General features: G+C 44.2%; 1 protein-coding gene across 6 annotated transcripts in view; it reads left to right on the forward strand.

Moving 5' to 3' along the window:
- Window positions 1–15,013, forward strand: part of pbx3 (PBX homeobox 3) — a 57,763-nt gene that overhangs the window by 37,845 nt on the left and 4,905 nt on the right. For 3 of the 6 annotated variants that reach the window (XM_022753713.1, XM_022753729.1, XM_022753746.1), the window contains exons 3-7: window positions 7,194–7,435; window positions 8,366–8,556; window positions 9,612–9,747; window positions 10,578–10,607; window positions 14,515–14,680. In XM_022753713.1, the coding sequence (XP_022609434.1) occupies window positions 7,194–7,435; window positions 8,366–8,556; window positions 9,612–9,747; window positions 10,578–10,607; window positions 14,515–14,680 (765 nt within the window). The remainder of the gene's footprint in view (window positions 1–7,193; window positions 7,436–8,365; window positions 8,557–9,611; window positions 9,748–10,577; window positions 10,608–14,514; window positions 14,681–15,013) is intronic. The other 3 variants (XM_022753721.1, XM_022753738.1, XM_022753754.1) reach the window with 1 other exon arrangement.

Genomic DNA, 15,013 nt, shown 5'->3' on the forward strand with positions numbered 1-15,013 from the left:
TGAACAATAAAACTACTCAGCTGGTCAAATGAAATGAGGGAGATGATATTCTCCCAGCAATCACTCATTTGCTTTGAAAACTCAACAGTTATTTCGTTCCTTTCTCATGATAATGTGAAACTCCATTCTTGCCGTGTTCTTTGAGAGACACTTGCGATGGATCCGAAGTGATGTGTTGAGTATAAGGAGAGCTGAAAAAGAGTGGATGGCAGGCCGGCTGCCTGTTAAGTCACTGCGTGTCTCAACATCCTCTTTGGCCTGCTTCTGTCACAAGCTGTTGTTTGGCCTGGACCTGATCTGCCCAGCTACTCCTTGCACTGCACTCTTGCAGACCCAGCAGTAACCTGCAACATCAGGCTCAGGATGCTTCCAGAAAACAGCGATCTTGTTTTGACACTCGAGGTGGATGTGTTTTTTGTGAGCTTTATCAATCCTCACCACGAGATGCGCCGAGAATCAGCACGTCAAGCGCCGTCTTATTCCGGTGTCATAACCTCAGTTGCCTCGTAGCAGAGTCCCTGCGCGTTAGCACAGCTAGCAAAGGACTGTGGCTTTACAATTTGGAGCTGAATTCTCTTCTATAAAAGACACTGAAGGAAAGAGCAGCTCCTTCTGCTTCAGGCAATGCAGCCTTTTCGTGGATACACTGCAAAATCTAAATGATGGACTGTCAACTCTCTTGCAGAAATGCCACTGCAAAGAATAATCTCTCTGGCAGTGGATCATGGTTGGCTGTATGCTACCAATGCCGTTTCTTTGTTTATGCGAGCATGTAGCATTCACACGCACGCATGCAGACATGGGCGTATGCACATGCACAGATTTACACACATGCACGTATGCACTCGCACGCGGAGGAACACACAAATACAGGACACACACACAAAACGCTTCAAGCCTAAATCCTTTCTTTGGAAGCATACAGTGAAATATATGGGATTAATAACCTGAATAGCATTATTTTTTCACCTCTAGCCTTTAAAATAATGCATGCTTGGCTTGGTGTCTGGATGAAGTTTTGCCTGTGTATATGCCTGGTTATCGGTGTGTACAAGACCTGCTGTGTGACCTGGTTTCATGCAATCTCCATCTTCTAATTAGGAGGCTGCAGAAAAGGCTGGAACGAGAGGAGGAGTGATTAGTTGCCTTTGGGTATTTCATAAGTGGCTTTCAGTGCCACATTTGCATTATTTGCTTGAGGTCTGAATAACAAATCAGCCTACCTTTGCAGCAAATTGAGGCTAGCAGCTAAAGACCATTAATACATGAAATATAAAATGAAACTGAGGAAAAGAAAGAAGCAAAACATGCTAACATAATATAGGGGCGATAAAATGAAATATTGAAACACAAGATGCAATAACTGTCTCTCGACTGTGAGTCTACCAACAGCACAAAGTGTCCTCTGACTTTTTAAAATAAATATATTTTCCTATATGTTCATCACAGATATGGGATGCCTGCCTGAATAACACACGACTGTCTCGGGGACTGCAGCTCATTCTGTGACTAGCAGACCATGTGAGCCCTATGTTGGAGCCCCATGCTGTATGTGTCCTGTAGGGTCAGTCAGTGTGCTGATCTGTACCGGAGGTCCTGTCCACTCATTTGGCCAGTCTCCCCAACCCTCTGCGTGCGGCCGCCACCGCCAGGCCTGGTCAGCCATCACTACACCACTTGGCCGTTTGCCCACACTGAGTCTTAGAGGGCAGGAAACAAAGCGGGCACTCACACACGTCCACGTATAAAACAACATCGCACACACACACACACACACACACACACACATGATCACAGCAAGTGACAGTGGCTCTTGTTTACCCAGCCCTCCCACCCTCCCTCGCTCTCCTTTCATCCTCTCCCTCTAGTCTGTCATGTTGTGTGTCACTTCCCACAAATGTCAGTGCCACCGTGGGACAGTGATTAATTTTGGTGTGCTTGGCAAAATGTCTTCAAGATGTTTGTTTGGGTTGTCTTTTCCCACCCCCTTACCCACCCCCGCTCCCCCGCACGTCTTGGAGTCGTGGGTCGAGAGTGGCAAGCACCCACCCCACCCACACCCCTCCTCCTCCTCGCCTCTCCTCCCGTCACACCCCCTCGCCCCCGCTGTCACAGAGCTCCTTCTCTTTGGTGGGTGGGGGGTGAGTGTGTGGGGGGTGGTGGTGCATCATCATCGTCATCATCATCATCATCATCATCATCATCGAGGGACAAAGGCTACCTGAACTGACAGAGATCTTCTTTTCGGACCAGAGCCACTTTTTGTCACTACCCACCACCACCACCTCCTCCATGCGCTGTCTGTTTAGTGTGTGCTGGTGGTGTATGATGGGAGAAGTCTTGACCCAGCACTGGGGGGCTGTAACACTTCACTGTCAGCGCGGCTGATTAGCTTATCACTCACCGCACTGGGAGGAAATACATCATCATTCTAGACAGGGATTCCCCAGTTTAGGCCCATTCCCTGCCTCCTTTTACTCTGCATTTAATCACCAGCCTCTCTGTCCCCTCCAGTATTTCAGCCTCACTTCTGAATCCAATCCGTGGTGGTTTACACTCAGAACTTACTTACTTTAAGGCCTGTAACAGCTACATTATACGTGTGAGAGTACTTTTTTGCGTTGGAGGGCTTACTCTCCATTGCAGATACATGCATGCGCCGATATTTACTGTGTGGAGGAAAACAGAATGAGCCATTTTTTCCCAAATTATTCTTTTCAGCTCACTCTACAAAGAAAGTGAGACACAAAGTGGCAAATGTGCTTTGGCTTCCCCACAGTGTGGTATCAGGTATGGTAATTACTCTGCCATTAACATTGGGAATAGTTAATGTGTATTAATGTGTTAATGGCATGTTAATTACTGTACATGCTAGAGAGAGCCCGCAGGCATTCTCTCAGATTCTTTTGTGCCATGTGGATGTAGGCCAAGCTTAAAAAAGCCTTTAAGAACATCGATGAAAGAGGATCCTTATGTTTCATTTGTCAGAACAAAAGATTTTCAATGGTAATTTGATCCAGCGCCCCGCTTCTGGAGCTGAAAGTCACTGATCCAGGCGCCACGACAAAGGAGATGATATGAAGTCAAAGGAGACGTGGAACACGGCTGCAGTGACACTGGCCTCTTTGTGAAATGGATACTTTAAGCCCTCTGTAGTCTCTAGTGTGTTGCTTTGGCAGTGGGTTTTAATAACACGGTGGATTAGAAGCCTTGGATCATGAGTGCCAAGCCCGAGTTAAAGCTCACCTTGGACGAGCCTCAGTAACAGGCTAGATGCCACGGTCCTCCTCCTCCTCCTCCTCCTCCTCCTCCACCTCCTCCTCCACCTCCTCTCTCTCCTCACACTGTCGACTCCACGGCTTTAAGAGAGATGACCTTTGCAAATATTGACAGAAAATAAATTCTGTTTCGATTAGTTAGCTTTGGGAGACCTTTGCGGATCAATGCAATTAGATGAACAGAGTGTCGATACGTGGCCGGAGCCGCTCACTGGAGGCAGTGGGTAGGAGAGGAGCTGCAGGAGGTCAGGGTTACTTGTAATGAACAGGATGTTTTAGAGTCACATGGGTGTAATGTCAAACCCAGGCTAAAAAAAAAAAAAAAAAAATCACTTCACTGCATCTCACTCTGCTTGCAGCACGGATCATTTTACTATCTCTGAAACATTGCATTTCCAAAAAAAATGATTAGAAATAAAGAAAAATCTCTGGCTTTAACTGCAGGAAGTGCTGCTCTTGGAGTGTATTGTCTGGTGCCTGACAGTGCAGTCAGTGCAGCAGAATGAGGTGGAGAAGCCCGGAGCCACCCCTTCCCTCTTCAGCAGGCCACATTAACCCAGCAGGACTCTGCCTTTATGGCTCTCCTGCTCACACTTCAGTGATGAGAGTAAACAAGCAGCGGGCCAAAGGTCAGCTAAGCCCACAGAATAAAAGAGGGCACAGGGGGGAAAGAGGTGGGAGGAAAGGAGAGAGCGGCCCGAAGCAGTGCTCAGATCACTGTCAGGGCTTCAAGCAGGGAATGATGTACGAGACAACAGCCCCGAACCGGAAATGATTATAAACAGAGAACAGGGGAGAGTATATGAGAGAAAAGGGCTGCATTGTCTTTATCTGTCAAATTTGTTACTTCCTTGGATCTGATACCGGCGGTGAAACCTGTAAAAAATGAAAAGGAGAACCACCCCTGACTGATAGGGATGGATTAATCACAGTGTCTCCTTTTGTCTCAGCCACAGAGGAGAAATGAGGAACAATCATATAGGCAAGTGCTTTTTCCCCAGCTACTCCACCTGTATTGTTGAATGACAAATGAGGCCGATTAAGGACATGTTGCATTATTATTACAATTTCACATTTTTTTCCCCCTTCTTTTACATCATTAAATGCGTTCTGGTAATTAACTGAGCCAGCATCATCAGAGTTATGTGAAATAACTAGACCATATATAGATTTTTCATTCTCAAGTCCCCGTTGCTCGCAGGCTTTACCAAGGTGACACGACTCCCGCACTTTCCCTTTGCACTGGGATTAATCCCACTTTGACTGTGGAGGTGGATTAGAGCTAAACTCGGGTGCCCAAACTTGTTTTAATACCCATATCATCAGACAAAAACAGGATAAAGATTTGAGCAGGCAAAGCAGCATTGCAGGGCTAGAATGTGACTGTGGCTTTGCAAGTTACTATACAGATTTGTCAGCCACACAGCAAATTAAAGATATTATCTTGCTGGAGCCTATTTTGTGGAAGTTGTGTGATGATGCTGAGTTTAGACAGTGAATCCACAATCTGTAGCTCCTCCAATAAAGAGACAGAGATACATTGCACCTGTTTTTAAAATAGTATTTTTTCTGTGGACTAGGTTTTTTTATTTTTTTTTTCTAATTTTTAGTATTTATGTGCTTTAGACGGAGGCATCTTCCCTCCCAACATGTGTGTTATGAATGACCAGCCAGAGCTGCTGTGGCACAAATACACCCTGGTGGACTCCTGCAGGGCCGTCTGCTTCTCAGGGCAGCGCAGTAATCATTTTTATCCTGCTGATTTCCCAAATAGAAATGGACACGTATGATAAAAATGTCACGGCCACTCCACATGTCAGTGGACTAACAGGATTACATGTCACTTTCTAATGTCTCGCTCTGTATTCCTTTGCCATGAATGGCCACATTATTGCACAGAGGAACTTTGTGGTAATATATGGTAAGAGACAAGTAGCTCTTTATGGCCTGTGATTATTTAGTTGGAATGAAACCAGTGATTTATGCCCATTTAGCTGAAAAGCCCTGTAAATTCCCTCAGCTGCATTTCCCCTGGATATAGAGTGAGTGGAGTGAAAGTGACAACTGGGTTTGGTGTGGAAATGTACGCCGCGTCCCAGAGTTATATTTAATATACCTGACATGAAAAACGTGCCTACCTACTTACCACCACCCACAGCACAAAGAAAAGTGTAAACCTGCTGAGCTTGTGTTGAATCAGAGAGTGGGAGTAAATACTGAATTAGGAAAATATGAACCACGGTGGCAGACAAACCACCAGCTATTAGAGCATGTTGAGATATGTAGCCAGGCATCTGGTCAGTCAACATTTGAATCATGTGCCATTTTGCTTCATGCTGCACAAACTGGAATAGAAACAGTCGAGCCTGTCCAGAACGAGTGCTTTGGGTGGAGTAGTGCAGATGCAGTGTGATGTGGACGAGGGTTAGTGGAGCAGTGGCATATTGTCCACATGGATGGGCTTGGCTCTGCAAGCCTGATGGAGCCTTGTCCAGCATCTCAATGTCTCCAACACAAATAGCCACATTCATCCACTCCTCTCACACCATTACACCTAAAAGACTCAAAGCCAGCCGATCCATAAATAGAGCCAAATTTGTTTTTCAGCGGCACTGCAGCCGAACAAAACACCAACAACAGAGATGAAAACATCAGAGGAGTGGCTACAATATGATGTGTTTCCTCTCCTTTTTTTCTCTTTCTTTTTTTTCGAAATTCAGGATTGTGTTTATAAGAAAGATAGCAGGAGAAAAAGGCGTGTTGTCCCTCCAGTATTTACTCCTGTGGATGATGTGCAGGGTCAGTCGGTCAAAGCGTGGTAAAAGGGCTTCTCTGATTGCATGCCTACTGGCTGACACAATAGAGCCACTAATCTTCTTATTTAGAATCCAGAGGCTGGCCATATCTTAATGAAGCTGTAATGAGCTGTTGAAAATCCCTGAATTGCAGGAGGGATTATTGAATTGAAACAACTCTGGTAATCATAACGTTCGAGTAGCCACTCAGTATTTACTGCCCATTGAGCCACATTTTTATCCACTTACTAGACTGGATTGCTCCAGCTTGTTTTTGTTGTAATTCTGACCTGCAGTCTTTTTTTTTTTTTTTTTCTGTGTGTGTGTGTGTGTGTGTGTGTGTGTGTGTGTTTGTGTTTGTTTATTCTCTGTAAATCCCGGCATCGTGGTTGCATTGCCAATGCATCCAGGTGTGCGTGTATGCTATCTGCTGGGTGATTACGACTTGCTGACAGACTGGCGAGACAGAAAACCAGAGGAAATAAACAGCAGGATCTGAGAACAAAAACAGGATTCATGAATGAGCACTTTACATAAAATTGACTTTGCACTCATTTCGCTGTATGTAGATTTTGATTCCGCCGGCACATTTTTATTACGTCTTAGAATGCTGCAGAATCGGGGCTGTAAAATAATACGAGATTTAAACCTTATAAGAAAACAGGAAGGAGGGAAACAGTAGTTACTTTCTGGAGTTCAGAGCATTCAGTGTGTCAAAGACAGAGACACTTACTAGAGGTATAGTTTTCTGTTTAGCATCCTTTCACAGAGTAGAAGTGCCACTTCACCATTGAGCATTTGTCAGTTTATGGATGTTGCTGTCATGTCAGCCTTCCCGTACACACAGTGTGCAGCGCAGTGTGTAAATAAAAGAGAACAGGCAAAGACATGGGCGACAGGAACACAGCACATACACAGAAGGCACCCAGTTCATACCTGCGGGGGAAACATCACACTATAGCACACTACGCAGGCTAGTATAATGCTTTTAATGGCACTTAACACTTCAGTCTGGGCCTGTTTGATCTGTTTTATTTGTTATTATTGGTATTAGTCTTAACACTCTGGAGGATGTTAGCTGACCCCGTGTCCCTTCTTTTGTGTGTGCGTGTCGCTACAGGTCTCAGCATCCGTGGCGCCCAGGAGGAGGACCCCCCGGACCCTCAGCTCATGCGCTTAGACAACATGCTGCTGGCAGAGGGCGTGGCGGGACCAGAGAAAGGCGGCGGATCTGCCGCCGCCGCAGCTGCAGCCGCAGCCTCGGGCGGGGCGGCCGACAACTCCATCGAACATTCCGACTACAGAGCCAAACTCACCCAGATCAGACAGATCTACCACACAGAGCTGGAGAAATACGAGCAGGTGAGGTTGAAATTTCCTCAAGAACAGCTACACCTCCTAATGCACTTTTCTACATCCGAGGACAGGAGAATGACATGAATTTTGTCCTGAATTCACCATCAAAACGTTTAAATAACCACGTGACTACCAGCTTTTCAGAATTTCTTTTTGCATTCAAATGGACCCATTGAGTCGTACATGATACTTCACATTGCTACAGAACACCCAGAACAGCTCATTCCCTGCATTAACAAGAAATTGCGATGGAGGAAAAAAAATTGCAGTATTATTCATTGTGTTGTAGCTGATTATAGAGATCCAAAGGAGTGCCTTAGTCATCTGTGTTAAATGAAAGTATGATCAGCTTATTCACCTAGCACTTTGCGCCTGCCATTAAACACAGAGGCATTGTGGGTGAAAGTAGAAGGTGTAACAGTGATGCCTCAGCAAGCCAGTGAGGTAAATTAGACTAATTTACTCCGTGCTCTCTGGGAGAGGAGGTGGGTATGTGGGGGCATACAACACTTCGCCTGGAGTAAATGCATCTTTCTTAAGGGTGTTTCCAGGTTTTAATTATCTAAATGTAAATACTTAACGAATTTTACTCAGAGTAATGAGCTAAAGTGTGCACTACGTAAATGAGTTATTCTAATTAATCATGTATGAACTACTGGTTTAACGAAAAGCTGTTTAAATTCACTCTGCATTAGGGCCAAGCCAAATTGCAAATCTGCATTTAGAGTATTTTCAAAGATGACTTCACCTATTATGTCATAAAAGTAACATAAAAGACAGAGCACTCAGTTGAAGCTTTTAATAAGAAGAGCTTGTATGTAAAAATATATTTTTTTCTGTACAACTTTAGATGTTTTTTAAATTCTAAAAATCTCAAATGTAATGTGATTTGCGTCACGTACAGGACTCACTTTGTCTCTTGTTGTCTCTTGGCAGGCATGTAACGAATTCACTACCCATGTGATGAACCTGCTGAGGGAACAGTCTCGCACGCGGCCCATCTCTCCCAAAGAGATTGAGCGCATGGTGGGAATCATCCACCGTAAGTTCAGCTCCATCCAGATGCAACTGAAACAGAGCACCTGTGAGGCTGTCATGATCCTGCGCTCCAGATTCCTTGATGCCAGGTCAGTGTATCTTGTGTGTGTAGTGCATATACTGTATATATATATGTGTATGTGTGTGTGTGTGTGTGTGTGTGTGTGTGTGTGTGTGTGTGTGTGTTTGTGTTTTTATGTATCTAGAAACTTTTATTGCTTATGTCCCATATAAGCAAATCCATTGGGCAAGGTCCCTTATAGTCTGAAGTTTGTTTTTTCTCCCACTTTTCTGGCACAGCACACAGTGTGAGCTCCGCAAAGATGCATGATTTTAATTAAGCCCATGTTCCATGCATTATCCATTTCCAAGACAATCATGCCCTCTCACACCTGAGAGCAGTTACGACCAAATGAAAAAGGGGGCCGAGTCATGTGTAATGGATGGAGGGGAGGTCATCGGCAGGTGTTGTGGATTACTCTAATCACTAACAGTGTGGAGCAGTGCGGAGCTCAAGTTCGGGCCAAACAAGCCGAGTGGAAGCACATTTGCTGCCCACTGCCTGTGTGAAGTGCAGTAAACAAGGCAAAATAAGCAAATGCTCAACAACATGATAAGTAGTGCCCTTGGGAGGGAAGGGGACCCAGATCTAGTTAGAGTTTGCTTGTTTCTACTGGAGATCCCTGGGGCTGTGGCACTTCAGGAACAATGCTCAACTGTGCATGCCGTGATTTCTATAATGTACCGAGATGCACTCCGACTGGGCTTTGCGCTCCATCACGAAGCCCACCCATCCGCTGCACTAAACTCTACACATTACACGCTTGGACTGGAGATTGGAGACCAACAGACCAAATTAAACATTGTATGTGTTTTGTTACTGCGTGTTTGTTTGTGTGTGTGTGTGTGTGTGCGCGCGCGCTTGTCAGTTTATTGGTTGGAGTGTGGTCTTCTGTGTGTTGACGGGACTCTTGGAGCAGGACACGATATTCTGCTCCTGAGGGCCCTTAGAGCCCATTCCTCATTATTTTCACCATTTATGTGTGAGATTGATTGTGCAATTTGTGCGATCCAAATGGATGAGTTAATGCTGGTCCCACTAATAGGCTTGCTCGGCCTTTCTCTCGTTTTGCTCCCCACTCAGGCGGAAAAGGAGAAACTTCAGCAAGCAGGCGACGGAAATTTTGAACGAATATTTCTACTCGCACCTCAGCAACCCGTATCCGAGCGAGGAGGCGAAAGAGGAGCTGGCCAAGAAGTGCAGCATCACAGTTTCCCAGGTGGGTAGTGCTCATCTAACAGTAGCTGGTGGGTAATCAGGGTGGGAAAGGCTAGAGCCTAGAGGGATAGTTACCGTAGGTCACACCACCAAGACACAATGTCCTTAGCTAACCTTGACATTGTGACTGCCTAATGATGCTTCAGTCAAGGCTGGTCCCAGTCAGTCAGAGCAGGGCCACAGGGAGGGGAGGCCTATATCATCTTGGCCTCAATCAAAGCACTATGCTGTCCTTCCTTAGCCACCCCAACGCTGGGTCCCCTGCCATTTTTCCCTCTCATTCCCATCCACCATGTGTGCTCTCTCTGTTGCCCGGTCAGACGCTCAGGTCATAAGCTGGGAAGAAAAAAAAAAAAAAAAGAAAAAAAAAAAATGGCATCATCCATTACTTTAAGAAAAGCAGTTAAAGTCTGGTGCTTCAGAAGCGCTGGGTGATACTGGCTATTTATTAGTATGTTTGCTGTTCAGGTGACCTTGCAGGACTCTGCTAATTCACAGTTATATTTTAGACTTAAAGATGTGACTTTCCCACTTTATATATAGCATAGCCTCCTTGTTGGGTAAACCTGAAGGCAATATCTCTCACACCTAACCCCCACATCCAATTATTATCCTGTGCTCTTTTCATGCTATGATTGTGACTACTATCTAGATTTCTCATACTCTATTGTTCTATGGTTGTCCTCATGAGACACAATATCAGAGAACCATGAATCTATACAATAATCTACAGTGTTTTTTTTTCTGTGTGGGGAGGGGGTGTTGAGGGGTATATTGAGTGTAGTCATGAAGAGTCAGATACTGTAAAAGCCCATTCTTTTTTGCCTTCAGGGGGTGGGAAGCACCATCACAGTATCACAGGTATGTCATAACTTCTCCTGATCCACTGTTTTCATTTTTTTGTATCTCCTTTGTTTATGTATGTAATAGCCTCACAGTTTGCCACTGCACAGAACCTCCCTCCCTCACACTACTGGACCAATGCTAATGTTATCATCAACTACAGTATTTTAAAATTTGAATTTACATTTCTGAAAGAGCGGATAAGAATTTTCCAGCATTTACATCCCACCTTTAAGTCACACAAGAACACAGACTATTTTTTGATTGATGCATTTTTTTTTTTTATTTTAATTTTTTACACTACACTCATGTTATCACCATATTCTGTCTGTACAAATGTGTCACATGAAATTTTACTTTTTTGGCTATTGTTTACCACATTATTTATTTATTTATTTATTTAATTTATTTTTGTTTGTTGTAGAGCGTCGACTAATTGTGTGGTCTTTGGAATCTTCAAACTGCACTCTGAGTTTATTTACCCCACACCCACCCCACAGTGATCACTGTGCGCTTTATGGCGGCTAAAGAATGGCCACCGACCCTCACAAATGGAGCTCCACTCCACTGTTTTCTGAGTGCCTTGCACAACAGACCAATGTAGCAGCTCCCATGAGAACAAATCAGTCCATGCAGAAATTAGAGGGCTTTTAAAAATTCACTTGAACTCATCTCAGGCCCCATTTGCGGCGTACTCCTCGACAAGCGGAGGCCATGGCAGACATTCTTATTGACTTATTCTTAGTGCTTTGGCTCATTTTAAGTGAATAACAAAGTCGGATGCTCGACATGAGGCCGAGCGCACCGTAAGTGTGTTATCCCTCACCGTGCCCCGGCCTTTCAGAGTCACAAACCACTCGCTGTGGCCACGCTGAGTGCTCAGCTAAGTCATTTTTTCAAACACCCCCAAACTCTTTCTTTTTTTTTTTTTTTCAGTGCTTTGTTAATTGCACAAGCAGTTCATTAAGTAAAAACCATCTATTGTGAATGGTATGCCAATATCAGTCCGTAGCTTGGCTCAATACATCATCGCTGACGAAACACCCTGCACCGTTTCAGCGGGGATCGTTTCAGATGCAAGCGATGCAGTCGTAAAGAGCAAAGCCTCTTTACCTCGGGAGATTCCTGCACTGCAAATCCGGTCTTTTATTCATGCTACAAAAAGAATGTACACATTGATCTGATTAATAGTGAATCCCGCTTGTTTATAGCAAACAGCTGCAGTGCAATGAGCTGTTGGCATTGTTAAGCGTGGCTCTCTAAACGCAGGACGCCGTCTTATTGCCTCTGTCACCTTGCATGCGCCATGCTGGGCTCCTGAATGAAGGCATGGGATTGGATGGCTGTGGTTTGTGTCAGGGTTTACAGAAGGCAGTGTTTGTTATAATCTGTGTGAATGGGTCAACATTTTAAGTGCATTAAGCTTCATATACATTATTACACTTATTTCAGATCAGTGAATTTATAGAAACAAAGACTTGAGTTATTGATGCAGCCTGTGTGACTGATGGTATCAGGGCCACCTTTGTATATGTTATTTAAGACCTACGGCATTATTATACCTCAGATATATTGAGATCATAGACAGATCATGCATTGCTGTACATCAGCCGGCGAGGAGTATTGACCTGAAATAGAGTGAAATAGTTTGAATGATTAACTACAGCTCCGCAGCCTCTGGAGTGGGCAGCAATGAAAGCAATGGTATCGTGTACTTGCAAGGAGTCTGCGTGGTCATTATACAATCGCTGCCTTTGAGGCTGCTGATGTCAGGTAATTCAGTCTCACAACCTGGTTCTCACCACACATAGGAGTCAATTGAATGCATGGCCTGCCACGAGATAAAAGGGAATTAGTTCTGTAGATTGGGTTGTGCTCCACACCTTCCAGTGCCGTGCATTTGTTCAATATTTAGTTGAACCTGAGAATCACTAAAGCCAGAGTTCAGTGGGCAGGAGAGAAGTGTGTGTGTGTGTGTGTGTGTGTGTGTGTGTGCGGGTGTGTGTCTGTAGAACAGAGAAGGGTGGTGTAACGTCTGGAGGATTTGATGCCAACTCTGCTGAGACTGTCCAGGCTTGTAACACCATATAGTGGTAGAATACAGTCATAACACTCTTCGTCATGAAGGACGAGAGCGGAATAAAGTAAATAACATGTTTATGTTTCACTGTTACCATTTCTCGAAATAATCTGTCTCGTTTTACTAGAACACTTTAGAATGAACACGGATCACTGACATATTTGGTAGAAAGTAAAATAGTCTGTATCAGCCACTTTGACAATGAACGAATGAATATGTTTTCATGTGCAAACACTACAGCTGACATTCTAATAAATGCAGTTCTGTTTAATACACTGTTTGCATGAACATGTTGCTAAATTAAAGACAGATGAGCTTTAGAAAAGATTTGCTATGATTTTCAGGGGTTTGTGTGCGCTCTGCGAGCTGTCTTAAACAGCGAGAATATTGTATCGTCTTTGGCTCTACAATCCACTATAAGCAGGTTAAGTAAAAAGGATGATGGCCAGGGCTTTCATTGCTTCCAATTAAACCTTGCTTGTTAGTTTAACCTCTAGGTAAACCCATCAAACAATTGATGTCAAGGAAACCCTGCCAACAGTGGGCCTCGCCTGAATGGTCATTAATTTTAATTGCCTAGATATTAAAGATTTAGAGCACAGAGACGTGCAGGATAGAAATGATCTGATGTCCTGCAAATCCAGTCAGTTTTCACGCCACAGCATTGGCGGGCTGCTGGGGATATTAAAATTTAAGCACATGGGTGGAAATTAAATAAAGCGTCATTAGGGGCAGCTGCTCTTTGGCTGGTCCAGCCGTGGGCTGCAGGGCCTGAGAGGGGGGCAGCAGCACCACGACAACACACTCTAATTTATAGGACCATTAAAAACAAGCATCATCTCATTATTATTCCACTGTTATTGCAGAGCCAGCATTCACACATAAGGCTCACCCCTCATACAACTTTTCAGTGTCTGACTGATGTTGGATGTCACCACTGCAGTCCAACGAAATTAGCATTTCCTCCTGCTCTAAATCTGAATATACCCAGTTTGAGACATTAATTTGAACTCAGTACTTCCTCGTGCCTGTAGAGTTCAATTTCACCTCAGTAAAATATTCACTATACTTAAACCACATCATCCACTAACAGTGCCAGCCCAATAATCTGTGTTTACTGCTCCACATGTCTGCAGGTCTTTACCCTCCAACTCTTGTTTTTGATAAAAAAAAGTTGCTTCCTCAATCACTGAGCATGCATGTACACATACACACACATACACACAGCTGTTTCATCAGCTTTAATTTGTGTTAGTATTAATATTATAGTCAAATATGAACATTTAACACAAATTTTCCAGTTTTCTCTTTGTGGTAACATGCAGGCTTACATACGTAACAGCTCTATTTCCTATCGGCACTTAGTTAAACGATTGAACACATATATTTTAATTCAAATAATTGCACATGTATATTTAGATTAGGTGTCAGATGATTAGACTCACTTATCTGGAATCAGTGCTCATTCTTCAGAGGGTAAAATATGAAGATTCATATATTTCACTGAGGGAAATGTGAGAATTCGTATCCTCAACAACAAATGTGAGGAATATATATAATACTTTGACGTTAGTGTCTGAGCAGTGGGAGCCCCTTGTGTTTTAGTTTTGTCAGGAGACAGATCTGAGAGCATGTCATGCTCCCATCCATGAGAAGACACAAGTGGCTCCTGATTATGGCTTAATTAGCTTGTGTACCCGGCGGACATTACTGCAGGGGCTGGGAATTGGGTACTTGATGGACCCAAACATGACATCTTGAAACAATCACACTGCTCAGTGCACGGTGCTGTGGCTGCTTGACGTCTGACTCCTCTGCTCCTCCTCCTTCTGCTCTCCCACACAGGTATCCAACTGGTTTGGCAACAAAAGGATCCGGTACAAGAAAAATATCGGCAAGTTTCAGGAAGAAGCCAACCTGTATGCCGCCAAGACTGCTGTAAATGCAGCACATGCTGCAGCCGCTGCAGTGCAGAACAGCCAGGCCAACTCCCCTACCACACCTAACTCCGGTAGGCACTCCTGCATATAGACAAAAAAAGATCTGCCCTCTACCTCAGCCTTTAACCTGCTGCCTACCTGCCTCACTCTCTCATGCACCATTCACACAGGCAAGAGTGACAGGCTCTGCTCCCAGCTTGGGGATCACAGTGTCTCCTGTCTATAAGACAGTTGATGCCAAGCAAACTCATGCATAAAGAGAGCGTTCCTGACTTGTGAACCGAGAACACATGTATTTTTGGCAAAATAGAAAAAAAAAGGCAAGAATTCAAAATGATGCCATGGGATTTGTTTTCCCTTGACTTTCTGTCAACTTCCTGTCATTTGTAATGCAATGGTATGTA

This window comes from Seriola dumerili, unplaced genomic scaffold (genome assembly GCF_002260705.1).
Source record: "Seriola dumerili isolate Sdu_G_001 unplaced genomic scaffold, Sdu_1.0 BDQW01000017.1, whole genome shotgun sequence".
Taxonomy (NCBI): domain Eukaryota; kingdom Metazoa; phylum Chordata; class Actinopteri; order Carangiformes; family Carangidae; genus Seriola; species Seriola dumerili.